General features: G+C 41.6%; 1 protein-coding gene across 2 annotated transcripts in view; it reads left to right on the top strand.

Annotated features, from left to right (window-relative positions):
* Window positions 1-20,553, top strand: part of robo4 (roundabout, axon guidance receptor, homolog 4 (Drosophila)) — a 39,121-nt gene that overhangs the window by 2,689 nt on the left and 15,879 nt on the right. For both annotated transcript variants that reach the window (XM_078266417.1, XM_078266416.1), the window contains exons 2-10: window positions 4,397-4,714; window positions 10,620-10,777; window positions 12,562-12,682; window positions 13,292-13,430; window positions 14,139-14,266; window positions 15,683-15,798; window positions 15,885-16,116; window positions 16,254-16,375; window positions 18,289-18,460. In XM_078266417.1, the coding sequence (XP_078122543.1) occupies window positions 4,397-4,714; window positions 10,620-10,777; window positions 12,562-12,682; window positions 13,292-13,430; window positions 14,139-14,266; window positions 15,683-15,798; window positions 15,885-16,116; window positions 16,254-16,375; window positions 18,289-18,460 (1,506 nt within the window). The remainder of the gene's footprint in view (window positions 1-4,396; window positions 4,715-10,619; window positions 10,778-12,561; window positions 12,683-13,291; window positions 13,431-14,138; window positions 14,267-15,682; window positions 15,799-15,884; window positions 16,117-16,253; window positions 16,376-18,288; window positions 18,461-20,553) is intronic.

Genomic DNA, 20,553 nt, shown 5'->3' with positions numbered 1-20,553 from the left:
GTAAACATGTGGATTGCACTTTTTAAACACTGTCTTTGAACTTTACTAGACAGTTAAATAAGTAAAAATATAGTATATACAACGGTGTATTTTTTTTTACAGCGCACACAGAGGAGCTGCCTCCAGCCCCCTTCCCCCCCCTCATGAAGTTGCATGCCGTGTGCATGACAGCGTCAACATTGCACTCAGAGAGGCTATCGTTACGTTAGCAGTAGCATGCTGCTGGTGTTCTTAACTGTACTAATAAAACCGTTGAAACAACGCAGCCACTCTGCTGTGAAAGCTCCCCGAACGTCATTTATCAGCGTCTGGTTGTTACCACTCCATATCTTTATAACGGAGTTAGCTAACTGGAGCTAACCGCTAATCGGAGCTAATTGTTGCTAACAGAGCCTTCAGTTCTCCGTGCCTGTATCCATTAACTGCATGTATGGACTCAAGCCTGAATAAAACCCTTCATTTTATTAAAATGGCTGTAAAAGTTTTAAACTACAACTCAGAGTTGTTTGAATGACAGAAATCTGCTCAAGGTACGGCGTAGCGTTAGCGTGCTAAGTTGATGCTTTCTCTGCGGAGTGCAGACTGATTTGCTCTTGCGAGTCACGTGACCAAATCGCAGCCTTTGCGATTAGGAAATCGCGTCTTAACATATCGCGATATTATCGCAAATGCAATTAATCGTTCAGCCCTAATAACAAGGGCTGCAACTATTATTTCTCTTATTGATTCATCTGACATCATTTTCTAATGGTATGGTGTATAAAATATCCAATCACAAGTAGGGGTGCAACGATGTATTGATCTGGATCGATATATCGATTCAATGATCCACGATCCAATATCATCATGCAGAGGGAAAATATCCATACATATCATCATCTTTATCATTGCACCTTTATTTTGAAATACCCACTTTATATTTATCCTTTTTAATTAATAAAAAAGCAGTTCATTCAAACGTCTGGAAGAACTCAGTAATAAAATGGTCCAATCATATTTGAGTTGGAACCGATTGGGTCATATGATATTGTCTTGTGTCGATCGCAGGTCCCTGAATTGAATTGAATCCAAATTGTACCGTGGCAGACTTTGTGACATCAGTAAATGTTGTATCGTTTTTCATATAATAAAAGCATCAATATAATATTGTATCGTGATGATTTACAACCCTAATCACAAGTTCCCAGAGCCCAGGTTGACATATATAGCTGTAAGGAATGCACTAAGACCTATTACATGTAATATTAAGTTGTTTTGGCTGCAGCTTCTTTTGACTCTTTACTCAGTGACAGTGGCCTAGGTCTGTAACAATTATTAAATAATTGTCTAATAACGTTTCTTTGTTTAACTGCAATGAATTGCTAACATTAGCTAAGGTCTTAAAGGGTAGAACTGTTGATGGGTCTGGTTTTGTAGTTTTTGTAGTATGTGTGCGTGGATGTCATATGTCTGTGTGCCTATGTGTATGTATGTTGTGTAGAAGCTATTGGACACCTTAATTTCCTTCGGGATAAATAAAGTATCTCATACAGTTAGAAAAAAAAGTTTTATGATAATAAAGAGGCGTGGTTTACTTCATAGGCTGTGTGTTTGTGTTATTACATCATCTGGGTCACATGACATGATATATAACCAAAAGATGTTTCCTGGAATTCATTCTAAACTTGTATTTGTTTGAAAAAGTAATAAATCATGATACCAACTGGAAACTGGAGTAAACAAGCTTTTTAAAGTGACATTCAGTAGGAATTTGCATGACCTTGCAACAAGGAAAACGAAGCAACTCCTAGAAACAACTAAAATGACCGCCTTGCGGTTGTATGTAAGACATATGAGTAATACATTGCAATTATTTCTGAGACAATTAATTGTACGGTAACTTTTGGAATGGTTACAGCTCTAACAGTGGGGTTAAACAGGCTGTTGTTAGCCTCCATGTGAATGAATGAAAAGATCTAATACAACCCTTTTGTTGATTCTCCATGCCTATTAAGATTCACATTAGGATTATATTCATGTCTGGTGTGAAATAATGCATCTTTTCTCTTATGACTCTAAGTGTTTGCAGCTCACAAGCAAGATTTTATAAATATTTCTTTGTGCATCTGTGAGGGTTCAACTTGTTCTCCCAAATCCTCGTAACCTCAGTGGCTTTATTGATGAAGTGAAGTAAATGCAACGTCATTTACGTTTTTTTTGGTATTTTGTTTGCAAACCAGTCAAACAAAGTCAACGGTAAAATTCCACTCAAAGAGTGTCTTTTGTTATGCTGCGGATATGCTGTTGATGGGGGGACTTCCAGTCTCCTTTTGTTAGGGTTGATATTCCCGAGACCCTGGAGCTTCCTCTCCTGACAGGAAGCTGATCGCAGTCTCCCTGTTTCCGTCAATGTGGTCATCCAACTCCACGGGAAGTTCAAACAATGGCATTCCACTGCTGCCCGCAAACACACATTGTTTGTTGGTAGAACGGCTTAAATAGACTTGTTGTGGGTGATCTGTTGCCAGTTAAATGAACTCAGAGGTGCTGGTGCATAGTGCTAGGCGCTGCTGCTCGGGTGTGGCTCTTCTAGATAGAAACATATTTATTTACATTAGGGCTGAGCAATTTGGGGAGAAAATTGTGTTGTGCATTGTGATTTTCCTGCCAGATATTGCGATTAAGATTTGATTCACGATTTATGTTTAGCTACATATTGCACCTTCTACCATCATGTTAGATAGATAGATAGATAGATAGATAGATAGATAGATAGATAGATAGATAGATAGATAGATAGATAGATAGACTTCATTAATCCCAAACTGGGAAAGTATTATGTTACAAGCAGCAAGTTACAGGGACATACACACATACTCACTCACACACATACAGGACATACAGGAAATATACTAGAAATAATAAATAAGACTTAAAGAATAAGATAGCAAAAATAACAACTACTAAAACACTTGTTAAATAATGGAAGAGAACATCGCTGCATGTGACGCCAGTTAACATTATACTCGACAGCAGCTAACGTTAGCCTACCGCTAGCTAGTAGCTGGATTAAACACGGTTAAAATGCTGACAGCTAACGCTAAATGGTGTAAAGTGTGACTGTATTTCACTGTAGAGGATTCAGCACCGGGATGTAACACAATATTGTCACAATATTCTTGACCAAATACATCAATGTCGATATTGCGGCGATATTGTAGGGTTGACAATTGGTGCTTTCACAAAATATCTTCACAATGAGATTTTATATCAATAATTATCAGTAAGGTGGATATAATGACTAAGTGGGTAAAGGCAAATAATAGAACAGCTAGAACAGTCTGGTAGGTTCAAAAAGTTACATCACTTTACTATAATACAGACCAAGAAAAGACAACAACGATATTATGATACCCAAAATATAAGACAATATCTAATCTCATATATAGCTGGGCAATATATCGATATATCGATATCGTGATATGAGACTAGATATCGTCTTAGATTTTGGATATCGTAATATCATAATATGACACAAGTTGCCTTTTCCTGGTTTTAAAGGCTGCATTACAGTAAAGTGATGTTATTTTCTGAACTTACCAGACTGTTCTAGCTGTTCTATTATTTGCCTTTACCCACTTAGTCATTATATCCACATAACTGAGGATTATTTATCAAAACTCTCATTGTGTAAATATTTTGTGAAAGCACCAATAGTCAACACTACAATATCGTTGCGGTATCGATATCGAGATATTTTGTCAAAAATATCGTGATATTTGATTTTCTCCATATCGCCCAGCCCTAGTCTCATATCACGACATTGATATAATATCGCTATATTGCCCAGCCCTAGTTCTCATCTACAGAAGAATGAGCTCCTATTGATACAGTATATCACTTGAATCACCCTACAGTTTATTGGCTGGATTGGTATCAGGGGTGTCAGACACACATGACCCTTCCACATTACACATAGTTTCTTCTGTCATCATAAAATTATTCTTTCGTTGACAGTCATTCATTCACAGCAGGCCACAGACTCTATGGCAATCCTTCATCCTTCTTAATATCATAGTGGGGGGTCTGGGTGTCCTCCCCCAAGGAAGTTTTGAGCATCAACGACTTCATTTCCTGTATTCAGATACACATTTATGCACCAATTTACGGTGGAAATACCTTTATTTAGCCTATGTGAAGAAGAACATAACAGATGACAATTGAAAATATATCAAAAATCGAATGGAAATGGTATGTTGTTGCGTGTCATTGGGCATTTTTAAGTGGGTATATGGAAATCCTGGAGCTTTCTTAGTGTGTATACTGCGTATACCTGCGTATCACGTAGACTACACCACTGCTGAATATACACTTAGATGCTCTATACGATCTCTCCACATCTCTGTGTCGTCCTCAGGTTCCAGAGTTCATGCACAGGAGACGCCGCCCCGCATCGTCCACCAGCCCTCTGACGTGGTGGTGAAAGCTGGAAACCCTGCCACGCTCTCATGCCGGGCGGAGGGCAGCCCCAAGCCGAGCATCGAGTGGCTGCGGAACGGCCAGACGCTGACAGCAGATGAACGCTTGCAACCCTTGGTTTTGTTGGAGGGGAGCCTCTTCTTCCTGAGCGTGGGAGAGGGCAGACGAGGCCAGTCGCACGAGGGCGTCTACACCTGCGTGGCCCGGAGCAGTGCAGGAGAGGCCAGCAGCCGCAATGCATCGCTGTACATCTCAGGTAAGAGACAGTGTGTTTCACCATTACGGGGCATTCACACCAATGCAGAGGGGGGAGTGTCAGTGAAACGGCCCATTTGTGTGACGTCCTGTTGTGTTCTTAAACCCCCCCACAGAGCACAAGTAGACTTTATATTTCACAATTACTGTTTTCCGTCAGATCGTTTATAGATTTCAACGTTCCCGACCGCACTTGAAGGCAGCTTTCTTTCACAGGAGAGAGACGCAGGCTGTGTGAACTCTGCCTTAGTCATCTCTGAGAACTGTCATTTTTTTATTGTTAAAGTTAAACAATTTGTTTATAATTTATATTTCAACAGCCCCGAAATCACACACCATCTTTCCTAAAACACAGTATCATGACTATTACACTACACAATCATACAAAATAAAGATTTCACTTCACTAATCCAGAGATGTCCATTCAAAATATTCCAGTTCGGGAGCACCCAGGTATTCATTTTTTTCATATATTCTTTATTGATCCCCAATGGGGAAATTATAATTTACACTTTGTTGTTATTACACACTGCACACAGGCCTGAAAATACACACACACACACACACACACACACACACACACACACACACACACACACACACACACACCCCCTCCGGTTCCTAACCGTGTTGTTGTAATGTATTGTCTGTACTAGATGCCTGGCTGTTTGCGCATGGCTGCCAAGGTTCACCCCGCAGGGCAGGGTCTGGGTATGGGAGCTAAACATGTAGCGGCCCGGGCCCCTCACTATCGGGGTGGGTATAGGTGAGTAGGTGTGAGTGGCTGGGTGCTTGGGGTTTGTGTTGTTACGTGATGTGCTGTATCATCTGAAACGGGACACACTTACAGTGGTGTATATGTGTGGAACCTGATCCTGACACAGACTTTACTCAGCGATGATCTCTCACATGCTGAATTAACTAAAGCCACTAATGCCCTCCTTAAATAGCATAATATGTATATTGCTCTGCATATGACAGTACTGTTGAACCAACTGAAAGGTGCTATTTGTCTTTAATCCTAGTGCACCACTAGTTTCCACTTTTAGCCACAACAATAAGGCAATATTTTTAATGCACACCTACTAAGAATGTACCTTGTAAGGCAACTGCATTCTCCCGATATTATGAGATCATATGAAAAACCATCTTGTTATACTTTAAAGAGCCCCTATTATACTCCTTTTCAGCATCATATTTGTACTCTTGGGGTCTACTAGAATAGGTTTACATGCTTTGATGTTAAAAAAAACATACTATGTTTCTCATATTGCCCGTTGCTGCAGATCCTCTGTCTGAAACACTCTGTCTGAGCTCTTGGCCCGCCTTCCTGAAAAACCCAGTCTGCTCTGATTGGTCAGCTGGCCCACTCGGTTGTGATGTCAACCAAATTTCAACACGCCACTGGGCGCGCTGTGCTTGTTCAGGCAGCACCAATGGGCAGCACATATGAAAAACTGGGCTGGCTTTCTCAATCAGTGACATCACTAATGGAAGAATTTCAAACAGGAATGAGGGCGAGGCGTTTCAGGGAGTTGAGAAAAAAGTGCTGTCTGTGGGAGAGAAAGCTCCATTTGGAGTGAAATGTGTTTTTTGTACTTACATCTGCTACATACACCAAAAACTATATAACACATTAAAAGACAGGAAAAAATCCCCAAAAAGCATCATAGGGCCTCTTTCAGCAAAGACTCTCTCAAGTAATGCATTTGTGTCTGAGCCACCGTGCCTCGCCAGTTTCTTGCTGCAAACCAAAGTGTTTGACGAAACCATCTCATTCTGAACTCATCAACAAAAGTAGCTCAATGAAGAGATTTAATGGCAGTATAACATGTTATACTACTATTGTATCTACACACACACACACACACACATGCAGAGGGTTGATGAAGATGTTTGTGGTGACAGAGGCAGAAGGGGCACAGGGGTCGGATGTCAATGTTTGCCGGACAGGAGGGGGTCAAACAGTGGTGCCAACTGACCCCGGAGCCTCACTGTTTACTTATCTGGATCCCAGTGAGGCAGTCGACATGCAGCAGCTGCTTGTCTCTGAGTCTTTCCAAGACACTGAAAACTGTGATGGACAACAAAGCAATGTAGGCAAGTTAAAACTAGCTTTGGTTAAGTCCTTTGACTACTGTATGACACAGACAGAAACGGCAAAAGCTAGAGCAGATAATACATAAATAACTCTCCAAAAGCTTAAAGTCAAAACTTGCTAAAGAAGTCCACTGTGGACCAACTACAGTCATTAGATCTGAGAAAAGTCAAGCTAGTTTTGATGCTCACTTTGATTTTACATTGATTTGGCTTGGGCGGTGCCCAAAACGGCTTGGGTGCTGCGCCTACACCTTATAAAGGTAGGGGAAACCCTGCATTTGTATGGTCACAAAAAAAACCTAGTCACTCTTCTTGAAATCATCCTAACAGGCTTGAGAGGCTGCTTGACTGCCTGCCCTTATAGCTGGTAATGAGTGAAGCCCCTAAATCACAGTGATGTTTGGTTAGGGATGTGACACTTGAGCCTGCTGCATGCATGTCTACTGGTGTACAGTCAGAGAATTGTACAGTACACATTGCAACTGTACAAATTGGGCGCTTTGTGATAGTTTAGTGATAGTGATAGTACATTAAAGGACAGGGCCAGGCAGGGCAGCACAAGGCGGCACACAGTTCTCATTTAGGATGCTTCAGGTGTTAGTGTTTTTAGATGATTTCTATGGGATTAGAGTAATGGAAACAGTATGTTGAATCAAGAGACAACAGTCCACTGTGACCTCACATACAATGCTCTAAACAAGTTTAAATCTACCATAAGCCTTGTGTTTTATGTTGGCTTCACTTCCTCACTGTTTGGGGTCTCACAAATCCGGCTGCCATTTAAAAAAAAAAAAAAATTAACAAATGCAAATTAGAATATCCAATCCAATATGTGAAACTAGTATTGAAGTGGTAACTCCTCCTTTTGTCACAAACAGCATGCGCATTGAAATGAAACAGTTCACATTGCTGTGTGTTCATGGCTGCTGATGGGACAGGACCGTCATTCACACAGCCTGCGGTAGCCATCCGACAGCCCGGCAAAGCCGCAGGTCTTTCCATTCGTTTTGAATGGGGGTAGTGTGTTTAGGCGGCGGCGGTGGTTGCCGCAGGGGGGGACACTCGAAAAAACGCAGCGGGCCTGCGGTGAAAAGTTGAGATCGACTCAACTTTAGGAGAAACGCAACCCCACGTCACGCTGCGGTGGCCAATCATGTAACTGGAGATCAGACTCGTCAGTGTGTTTTGAGTTCTGGTTTGAGGCGGTGTGAGAATCCCGTACAGTAAATGGGAAATTCACTGCCTCTATCGCTGCCACAAGAAAGTTTTGAAGGTCCTATGACATGCTGCTTTTGGATGCTTTTATATAGGTCTCAGTGGTCCCCTAATACTGTATCTGAAGTATCTTTTATATAGACCTTAGTGGTCCCCTAATACTGTATCTGACGTTTCTTTTATATAGACCTTAGTGGTCCCCTAATACTGTATCTGACGTTTCTTTTATATAGACCTTAGTGGTCCCCTAATACTGTATCTGAAGTCTCTTTTATATAGACCTTAGTGGTCCACTAATACTGTATCTGAAGTCTCTTTTATATAGGCCTTAGTGGTCCCCTAATACTGTATCTGAAGTCTCCTTTATATAGACCTTAGTGGTCCCCTAATACTGTATCTGAAGTCTCTTTTATATAGGCCTTAGTGGTCCCCTAATACTGTATCTGAAGTCTCTTTTATATAGGCCTTAATGGTCTCCTAATACTGTATCTGAAGTCTCTTTTATATAGACCTTAGTGGTCCCCTAATACTGTATCTGAAGTCTCTTTTATATAGACCTTAGTGGTCCCCCTAATACTGTATCTGAAGTCTCTTTTATATAGACCTTAGTGGTCCACTAATACTGTATCTGAAGTCTCTTTTTATATAGGCCTTAGTGGTCCCCTAATACTGCATCTGAAGTCTCTTTTATATAGGCCTTAGTGGTCCCCTAATACTGTATCTGAAGTCTCTTTTATATAGGCCTTAGTGATCCCCTAATACTGTGTCTGAAGTCTCTTTTATATAGACCTTAGTGGTCCCCTAATACTGTATCTGAAGTCTCTTTTATATAGGCCTTAATGGTCCCCTAATACTGTATCTGAAGTCTATTTCCTGAAATTCAGCCTTGGTGCAGAATTACAGCCACTAGAGCCAGTCCCACAATGAGCTTTCCTTAGGATGTGCCATTTCTGTGTCTGTAGCTTTAAATGCTATTGAGGAGGAGAGCGGGGGGGCAAGGTGGTGGGTGGGGGTGTGGCCTTGACCAGCTTACCATGGGCAAAGCAGAGAAAGGGGGGGTAACCTTTCCCCTTCTGACGTCATAAAGGGAAGATTCCAGATCGGCCCATCTGAGCTTTCATTTTCTCAAAGGCAGAGCAGGATACCCAGGGCTCGGTTTATACCTATCACCATTTCTAGCCACTGGGGGACCATAGGCAGGCTGGGGGAACTCATATTAATATTAAAAAACCTCATAAAGTGACATTTTCATGCCATGGGACCTTTAAAACACTATGACGGTAAAAAACGAAACACAAGCACTAGGCCTGCACGATATTAGAAAAAACTTACATTGCGATATTTTTTCCCCCTGCGATATATATTGCGTTATGAAAAAAAGACTAATGTTTACAAGAGGACATAAATAGCCCTATTTAGAAATACTAAATCATTCTCAACTACTGGGGTGATTTTGTAGGGGAGTGCATCTACAAAGAAAATAAAAATGAAAAAGGAAATTTTCTTATGTGAACCAGTCTTTGTTGAACTTTAATGCTTTACAAAAACCAAAGCAAGTAAGGCTGTGATTACTCTTCTGAAGTGATGCTGGAGAGGGACATTAGGAAGAAATACACTGGTTGACTGACACCAGTGTATTCATATAATATCAATCCAGGCGAAAGTGAATGATATTAATAATGCATGTTGCTTCCTCTAAATGTCAGGTTGTGGTCGACTAGCGGGGCTGCTTTGGTTGTTTGATAAACTGATTAAAATTGATCATGATTGTTGGTTTGCTGTGCATGCAGAGCCTGCATGTCACACTCTTCAACAAACTGTATCCAAGAGCACATAAATCAGTGTAAATGACGTTGTATCAGAAACAGACTGCTGTTGTAGATTAGTGTTAGGTTTCCAGCGTCGCAGCTCCGAACCATAACGTTAGTTGGGACAGACGCCTTGTTTCTTTAGGCTAACTATGTTAGCTTTAGCCTGGCTGGTAGCAGCTTTCTGCGGTGAAAAATGGCCGGGAGACGTCGTGATTACGTTGCATTAATCAGGTGATTTAGTTTGTCTTTGCAGCGAACATAAAACACTGACTACTGTAGCTTCACTACATGGAAAAGCATGTGCATCACTGTGTCAGCGGCAGCTTCCGCTTACGGTACTTTTCTACACACGGGAGAGCCTCACTATCCATAACAACCCCCCCCGTCAGACTAATGTTACGTCACATGACCACCTGTCTTAAAGGGGAAGGGTCGGCCGGTAACAATCATGGAAAAGGAGAACGGTGAAAGTTTACTTTTTATCAAGCAGCAAAGAAGTTGTAGCGTCAACATCGCAACGTCCTGCGATGCGACTGTCGCACATGCGCACATCGCGATGTAGACGATGAAACTAAATATCGTGCAGCCCTAAAAAGCAATGAACTGCCCGGGAGTTTGTGTTACAATTGAATGTTTCCTGCAACAACAAAGCACTCGCTCTGTCTCGCTTGTCTCTTTTCTTTCTCTCTCTCTCCTGTGAAATGAAGCTGCCTTCGTGTGCGGTCGGAAACGTTGAAAACTATGAACGATCTGACGGAAAATCTGACTCTGTTGTCGTAGTGTTGCAGGAGGAGTTCCGTGTGCAGCCCGGTGACGTGGAGGTGGCAGAGGGGGAGGTGGCTGTCTTAAGCTGCGTCCCCCCAGTGGGACGCCCTGAACCTAATGTCGTCTGGAAGAGGGACGGCTTGCCCATCGACTACGTCGATCACCGCTACAGCGTAAGCCCTCTGCCTCATCATGCATGTGACAGCAGTTTACAGTTTCTCTCAGTCGCTTTGGCACATTTACGGAAACAAACTTACAATTGTCAAAACTCTTAAGTGCAACCCTCACACCACGTGGTACATTCAGCACATCACTCTCCGTGACCTGCAAAAGGTGATTACTCACTCAAAATAATCAACTCCTGTTTCAAATGTAAATAAATCCATCAATGAATAAATCATTGGCCTCAAAACAAAAGATTCCTTTATCATTGATTAGACCAAGACAGTCAAAATGCAAAGACATCTTGTCAAATGACAGTGGACCCACGCTGTAATATTGTCCAGTTGCTAACATTGTATATTGAGGCAGCTTGAATAGTATTGATGTCAGCCATGACACACACTATACTCGCTCATTGTATTTACACACCAGCCAACCGCAAATACACAAAGGAAGCTTGTACAGAAAAAAAAGATATACAACCTGTCGCCTGTTTGTGTTTGGTTGCTCTTAATTGTGAGGAAATTGAATTGTTCCCCATATAGCCTACGTCTATTCATCTGAAATTATGTGATGACTATTATGTATCAGGTGTATATGTGTTACAGATTATTGTGATTGTTGGTTGCTCTATTTTGCTTGCAGGGATTTACACACTGTGTATAGTTGCATTTGAGAGTAATATGATTCAATAGCAATAGCTACTGAATCATATATAGCTGCTAGGCTTACTCGGTGCATTTTGTGCCAAAGCAATGACAAATGACTATAGTCATGTAAACAACTGACCTAATGTTCATAGAAATAGTCATATAGTTTGACGAGGTTTAATAGCCAGTCGACAAACATTCGAAAAACTATAATGTAAAGGTAGCAGCAGGAGGTGAACACACAAAACTTAATTATCAGCTCTTATTCAAACAGGGATTTTCTTTGGTTTGATGCCCTCGCTGTATGGGGTGAATGAGAGAACCCCCCGCCCCCCCAAAAAAATCACAACACAAACCAACCCTTTATTTGACATTTCCCTGTACGAACTGCATGAATGAAGTTAACTAACGCTTAAGACACAGTATGTGAGCAAATTAAAATGAAACGAGAGCAGGTTTGATAAATGATGGAATTGTTTGTCAGGAAACAAACTGTGAGAAGTGGTGCTGAGCGTCGCTGGCGCTCACGGTGGTCATCTCTTCAGGCTCCATTGGCAAATTAGCAAAGAAAACCGAAAACTTTCTTGAGTGTCTTCTGTTAGAGTCTTGTGATGTTATGAAGAATTTAAAAGTGGATAAACTGTGATGTCCATTCAGAAATGAATCAATTTATGTTGCAGTCTGATACTTCTCAGTATGTTGAAATAACTTAAACATCTGAAGAAAAAACAGGGAGTTCTGCACTTTGGTCTAAAAAGCATCTGAGACACTGAGTTAAACATCTTTTATTAATACATGACTTGAGTGTTCTTCAGGGTACCCTATGTATTAACCTATACATGTATGTCACCCTAAAGAGATGGATACACTCTGAATAAAAACTCTGAATGAAAGCTATTTCTACACATTACTCTTTACACAAAGTGCCCCTAGTTTAGTGGCTTCTAAATCTGATACACATTTAAAAGAATCAGCAGCAGGACATAGGGGGGAGTGACGAATATGACATCTGGTCATGATTCTTTAAAATCCACCAGCCACACATCACATTAGGAGTGTATGTGTGTGATCTACTGTCTGTGATCTACTGTTTGTGACGTCCCGTGTGTCTTCTCCCTCCCGTCCGCACCGGGCTCGTGTTGCAGGTGTTGAGTGGGAAGCTAATCATCGCTCCTGCCGAGAGGAAACACTCTGGAGCGTATGTGTGTGAGGCCAGCAACACCGCGGGAGTGAGGCAGAGCCGGGCGGCTCGGCTCTCTGTGCTCGGTGAGACGGCATTCCCATCACTACTTGTCACAGCTTTAACAGTTTTGAATTCGGCCCCATGTTTTTAATGCAAACAAAACTGCACACAGTTACAGTATAGTACACTGACTGTACCGTACATTACCGTACTGTACAGTGCAATACACTGTACAGTACAGCACAGTACAGTACAGTAATGTACCGTACAGTACAGTACAGCAACGTACAGTACGGTACAGTGCAGTACATCATACTGTACTGTGGACTACATCCTACAGTACAGTACAGTACACATACGGTACCGTGCATACGATGTACTGTACTGTACTGTACTGTACGGTACAGGACAGTGTACCGTACAGTGTACCGTACAGTACACCGTATGGTACACCGTACCGTACACCGTACACCGTACCGTACAGTCCAGTCCAGTACAGTACAGTACAGTACAGTGCAGTACATCATAATGTGCTGTACAGGACAGTATACCGTACAGTACACCGTACCATACAGTCCAATACAGTACAGTACATCATACCGTACAGGACAGTGTACCGAACAATACACCGTACAGTACACCGTACCATACAGTACAGTACAGTACTGAGTTTCCCTTCTCTTGTGCTGCAGCCAAGCCTGTGTTGGTGCTGAAGCCAGAAAACGTGTCTGTGAGAGTGGGGGAGTCTGCCCAGTTCTACTGCCAAGCTAAAGGTGACCCCCCCCCTGCTGTGGTCTGGAGCAGTGAGCAGGGGCCGCTGCCCAACGGCAGGTAACACCTGATCAATGTTGATTTATGAACTTAGTGTAACGTGCAGAAAACACAGACATATTTGTTACACAGTGCCAAGTTATTATTCTTATTTCTTATTCCTATAGAAATTCAAATGAAAAAAAAATATATGGCTGTCCTCGACTTAAGAAATTCTTGTCGACTTAATAGCTACAGTATAAGTTTATCAACTAATTGAATAGTGAATTTAATCGACAGATCTGTAAAACTGAGTTTCTTTACAAATAATCATGCAAAAGCAGCACTTTAGATCTTGTGTTTACCAGAGATGTTTCTTACTAAATCATTCAGCATGAAAAAAGTATAAAAAATTACTAATCAACAAAAGAAATCTCAGTCGACTGAAACTAATCGACTAAAAGGGGGCAGCACTAATAAAAAGAGTGACTTCAGACTTTTCTGGTTTGACAGGTAGTCTGCCCCTATTGAGCTGGAAGATTGATCCGTTAGCTTCTGATTAACGGCTCAAACGCCTCCAAATGGCCTTGCCAATCATCCCATTACATATCGCCACACACTAAGGGTATTTTACCTTAGCTTGTCACTAAGCTGCCATTGAGTTTCCTCGGGGCTTCTTTCTTTCCTGACATGGTTGTAAATGAAACCAACTCCATATCTGCTAAATTACCATCACGAGATCCGAGGGACAGTACATGTGAAAACTAACTGCTCTACATGTGTGTATAGGTATCTTGTAAACCCAGACCAGACTCTCCAGATCCACTATGTGACAGCCCAGGATGCTGGGAAGTACACCTGCTCTGCTGCCAACGATGTAGGTGTGGTCACTGCCAGCGCACAGCTGCTAGTTGAAGGTAAGATGGTGTCTGAACAAGCCAGGGTTCTTGCATCACAGACTGTTTTTCACTTGACAGTTTTGTGGCGTGCCGGCTGACTCAGGGCTGTACCTCAGTTTTGAGGTAGGAGCTGTTTATACCAGTAATCTGAATAATGCTGTCTGGCAGAAGGAAGCGTGACGTATCGCTAACTCAAAAATCACTTCCGGGTAGACAATTGGCTGTTGATTTGAATTGCAGAGATATGTGAAATTGGCAAACTTGTTTATTTCTGTTGTCATTTTCAGCCTTAACTGTAACGTTTGAAGATATGCAGTGTCTGAGATCCGTGGTCTCTGCTGTGCTTATTTCCTGTCCTGTGTTGCTTTGCTAGCGTCTTTGATAAACCAAATCTAGCATTAGGAACAGCAACATGTCACCGCCGGCCGGACCGACTGCTAGTTTGGCTGGTGTCATTTTCTTTAGTCTGTGGCCCAACAGGTACATTAGCTCTCCAAGCTAATGTTAGTCAAAGTGTTGACATATGAAAGCATCAAACATGCATTTTAGATGAAGGAGATGAGAGTATATCCAGTGCTCTTCGTCCCTGTTTGCTCAGCGCTGTTAAATTGTATGTACGGGACGTAGGAGTTTTCTACCTGGAAGTCATTGTAAACAAACATTGTGATTGGGTCTATAGATGGGAGCATTGCAGCATATGCATACAAGTCATTTTTTATACAAAATGCCCCTTATTTAGGATAGCCTTACTCAAATTACCCGGAGGACAAAACTCAAAAAAAGATAAATAAACGCCAATATGCTGCTAGCCAACAATCTCCTCTGGAGATTTACAAACATCAAATTTGCTTTAAATATTTTTGTGAGTAATATATATATATATATATATATATATACACACACACACTACCGGTCAAAAGTTTGGGGTCACTTAGAGATTTCCATTCCACTCCATTCCAGACAGAATACCAGCTGAGATCAGTTGCATTGTTTTTTTTTAACCAGGGCAGCAGTTTTCAGATTATATTATGTGTTTACATAACTGCAAAAGGGTTCTCCAATGTTTTCTCAGTTAGCCTTTTAAAATGATATCAGATTAGTAAACAGAATATGCCTTTGGGACATTGGATGAATGGTTGCTGATAATGGGCAATGTAGATATTGCATTACATATCAGCCACCACTCAGATCAGCTGGTATTCTGTTTATAATGGAGTGGAATAGAAATTTCTAAGTGACCCCCAACTTTTGACCGGTAAAATATATATATATATATATATATATATATATATATATATATATATATATATATATATATATATATATATATATATAAAATGTTGTTGTTTTTTAGTTTTTTTTTTACAATTTTTTTTTTTTACAAATCCTGATCCTTTAAAATAAATTAAAAGATATTAAAACGTGTGTTTCCAGAGGCTACCAGCACTACACAGAGAGAGCTCCACAAAGAGCTGTCAGCGCTGCGAGTTGCTCTGGAAAATGTCACCATCATGGCCCCCGGGTCTGATATCTCACAAGTACAATGGAAGGTATGGGTGAGCTGAATCCGAGAGTTTCAGACAATGCATTGAGTATTTCAGGTGAACGATCCATGTTTTGTTTCCTCTGGGAGCAGCTCCAGTCGCTGCCCGCCCAGCCTCATTACCTGGATGGCTTCGAGGTTCTCTATCGCTCTCTGCTCCCTGCCAGCTCGGACTGGGCAGCCAAGAAGGTGACGCTGCCCAACTTCCAGGCCCCGGTGGGCCCCTTAAAGAGAGGCTACAAGTACGAGTTCAAAGTCCGTCCCTACGGCAGCAACTTGTATGGGAGGGAGAGCAACACTCGGCACCTCAGAGTCCCTGAGACAGGTGAAGAATGGTTTGATTCAAGAACATGTGTGTCCTTTCTTTTGCTTTTTTAATACTTCCATCTATTTTATTGAATTTGAATGTACAGTACAGCCATGTTTAAAAGATAACTGTAATCTCTCCACCCTCTTATGCAGTGCCCAGTGCCTCTCCACTGGCTGTGTCCATAACAGTGAGCCGTGAGCAGAATAACACCGTCCATTTGAGTTGGGAGCCTCCTCTTCATGAGACCCACAACGGTATCATACAGGGTTACCAGGTAAGCACTGGAGAACACTTCCTGACACTCACACCTCAGGGTTTCCCACCAGAAAAGTTATTAATCCCGTTGTTAAGTTTTTAGTTTTTTTTCACGATGGCCTCTATCGGGCCAGTTCCAGACTGATGGCAGCATTCATTAGTTTCTGTGATAACAGAATCTTGGAAGGAATTGCGAAATTGACAATTTCAAAAGGCTAAACACAGATAACATAGAGCACTACTGTAAGTCAGTGCTAAAAGCTAACTGGAGATTTGAAAATGTGACTACTTAAACTAAATAACAGATGTGTACCCACTCTATCGTTCTCTAGGACATGTTTTCATGCTAATCGAATGTGTTTGGAGCTTGAAACAAGCTAGCGCGGACCGCTGATTAGCTTACAACACTAGTATTCGGGGCACAGGGAAAGTAAAAACAAATCGCTATTTTGTACCACTAAAAAGGCTCAAAATATCACCACACTTCAACGGTAGCATAATGAGGGTCCCTAAATGTAAACCGAAGCATTGAGAACTTTTTAAGTGTACAGACAGTTTATTAAAAAGATAGATTATAAAGACACTCGCGTTCATGTTTACATGCCGCCACCGTCTTGGAAACCAGTCATGACTTACAGCTGGCGATGCAAACTAAAATCAGAAAGCAATTTGCTCAATATATCTGAAATAATCACACTCTGCATAACTTGTCTAGTATACTTACTCAGTGGATAACTGTCCATCTGGTCCCTCCGGTCTGGGTCGCTGAAAAAGTTTCAAGTACAGCCCTGTTTATCAGAGAGGGGAAATCTTCAGACTGTACAAAACACTGCGTCTGTTGGGTGTCGCGACGCAACAGGTGCCACTCCTTGCAACACAGACACTCCTGTTCAGTGGCCATAGCTTCACAATGTCCGCAGGTACACCACCAGTTTCCCAAAGTACGAGGCTGTGTTGGGGCATTGACTACCGGTAGCTCTCTCTCTCTTGTAGCCCTTTCACGGAGCTCCCGCAGCTCTGTCTGTCTGTCTGTACACTTACAAAGTTCTCAATGCTTCGGTTAACATTTAGGGACCCTCATTATGCTACCGACGTTTGGTGATATTTTGAGCCTTTTTAGTGGTACAAAATAACGATTTATTTTAACTTTCCCTTTGCCCCGAATACTAGCAATGTAAGCTATTCATCGGTCCGCGCTAGCTTCTTTCAAGCTACAAACACATTCGATTAGCATGAAAACATGTCCCAGAGAGCGATAGAGTGGGTACACATCTGTTATTAACCCCTAGGTTGGTTTTGCGCCGGAATTGTCCTTTAAGTTTCCAACCGAGCAGCTCCACTGCAACTGTATTTCAAAAAAACGTTAAAGCTATAGTGTGTAGTTTCTGTCGCCCCCATGAGGAATTCTAAATAATGGCAACAAAACTGTCGGTGCGTTCACATGATACAGGCCTTCCGTGATCATGCACTCCACGCAGTTGCTAGTAGCCAAGGAGGACACGGAGGATTAAAAAAACATGACGGACTCTTCAGAAGAGGTCATTATCTTCACTCGAGTTTCTGCGTGGGAAAGTCGCCGGACACCACAATCTTCTGAACATAGTCATACTGAGAAATCCAGAGAGAGTTGTGTGGAGCTGATAGTCTTAATTAGCTTTGTAGCAACTCATTTGGCAATGGCTTGAATGTAACGGACGTTCATAATATCAAAAGGTTACGCACTAAAGCTTTAAAAACAGATACAAAAAGAATTATTCCCAGAGACTTAGGGAGGCAATTTAGGCCCGGTGGGTCACCACGCTTGCAATACACGGGGAAACCCTGCATCTAGTATGCTCTTAGAACTACATCTAGGAAACATAATCCCTTATAATACATGCTACCTGTGTGCACAGAGTACTGTGAGAGCTGTAGTACTTGATGTTTCCCCAGGTGTGGTGTGTGGAGTCTGAGGAGCAGCTGTACCAAAACTGGACAGTGGATAGTGGCCAACACAAGCTTGATATATCTGCTCTGAGTCCAGGGAAACGGTACTGGATCACCATAGCAGCTGTCAACGGAGCTGGAGTAGGAGTCCTGAGTGACCCTCATGGATTTGTCATCAGTGAGCAAAAGGGCACTTGAGGGAAATGTAGCTGTTAACCATGTAAAGCCCAAATATATATTTGGTTTACCTTTCAGATGTTGTTGCAGGCCTCTGTTGCAGATATCACAGGGTTTTCAAATATTTCTTACATTGTAGTTGATTTGTAATTGTTGTTTTTTATGAAAATGTCGTAATGTTGCAACGTTGCTAGTTGGGAGCAGCATTTCTGTATCTGTTACTCACATTGTCTGAACAAATATACAGTGCAACGAAGGGTTCCTTTGCAGGGTTGATTGCTTATTTAGCCCCGTAACAGTATATATCATGAATAATAATCACAATAACAGTCATATTCTTTTATGAATAGTATTTATAAATGAAAAACTGTCCATGTGCAAAAATGCAATGATGCAATGATTCATGTCTTCTGCTCTGACACAAACGTCTGGTGTTTGCATCATCGCTCATATCCGGACCATAAAAATCTGTATCTGATAAGAACTTTCAGCCAGCGATGGCCTACCTGGCATGGTGCGTTTGGTTAAAGGTGCCTGTATTGTCATTTCTAAGCATTCACAGAGAAGAAAAATTTGTCTTCTTCATTTAACCCGTCCTATAGGCCTACACAGGAGCAGTGGGCCGCCATAGGCACCCAGGGGACCAACTCCACTTCTTTTGGCCATGGGCACTAACCTAAATTACTTAACATACGTGTTTATGGTGGTGGGAGGAGGCCTAGGCTATCGACAACGTTTCATTTCCGGGATTGTTCAGGTGCCGCTGGAAATTCCGCCGTCCCTCTTTTCAGCAGGATGTCTGTCCCCTTCCTCTTTCTTTGTGTTGGCGTTCTAACCTCCGGCTGATTTCTGAGGACTATGGTTACCTGCTCCTCAGATCTCTGCAGGGTAAATCCAGACAGCTAGCTAGACTATCTGTCCAATCTGAGTTTTCTGTTGCACGACTAAAACTACTTTAGAACGTACACATGTTCCACCAAAACAAGTTCCTTCCTGAGGCTAATTTGCAGCGGCATCGTCATTGTGTCCGGGGCTTAGCTCCACCCAAAACGATTGTGATTGGTTTAAAGAAATGCCAATAAACCAGAGCACGTTTTTCTCCCATCCCGGAATGCTGTGTGAACTAGCCAGACCTTGGCAATGCGAGACTAGAGGATGCCGAACCATGGATGGAACCCAGTACTCAGCCTATATGCTGTGAGGCGACCGTTCCACGTGATCAGGGCTCGCTGTCCACATAATCACCAGCTGGGCAGTCTTTGTCCACGTCACCGGTATCTTCATCTCGCGCTTTGTCACTTCACATCACACCATCAATGTCGTCTCATTCCATCCCAAAAACCCTCTCTCCATTTTGGATGTCATCAATCACATCCTGCACAATGATTTTAAAAAACAACTCTCTTTGCTGCTGGCATCCAAGAAAAATATATGTGTAAATAGTACATATGAGTATTATATGTAAGCAGATAACCTTAAGGAATAGATAGAGAACCTGTCTGTGCCTCATGCAACAAGCAGATATTTGGGCAAACAAAGGCTTGTAAAAAGCCCACCATCAGTTCAATGTATTTTTTTAACTTATAAGATACTGACACAGTTTGAAATACTGCTACAGAAATAATTTATTCATTTAATCAATTCTGGTTTAAACTCTTTTTATTGCAGAGAAAACACATATAGAACTTATGTCATAGCGAATCATCAAAGACATTATGATTCTATTAGTATTTTATCTCCACATGTAATGTGTCAGGTGCACATGCTATTTTGACTACCGAACTAAAACTAACATTTTTAAAAATTGCAACACAGACATAACATGTTCAAAATCACATTGGATATATTCCACAATAACTAGACATTGGAATAATCACAATATATTTAAGGCATTTTAACTTACTTGAATCGCGACAAATCCAGTCCAATAAAACAAAGAGATGCGCTTGAAGGAAAGTTTGCAGGTTGAGTGAATTCATGGCCACATGGCCGGACCCATAAACACATTTACTATCCAATAGCATTGCGAGGATAAACAATAATAGTACATTTTTTTAAGGATAGCTAAAGATGATGTATGTGTAATTTAGTAAC

Source organism: Sander vitreus, chromosome 13 (assembly GCF_031162955.1).
Source record: "Sander vitreus isolate 19-12246 chromosome 13, sanVit1, whole genome shotgun sequence".
In the NCBI taxonomy this organism is placed as follows: Eukaryota; Metazoa; Chordata; class Actinopteri; order Perciformes; family Percidae; genus Sander; species Sander vitreus.
This window is presented reverse-complemented; position numbering and strand designations above follow the sequence as displayed.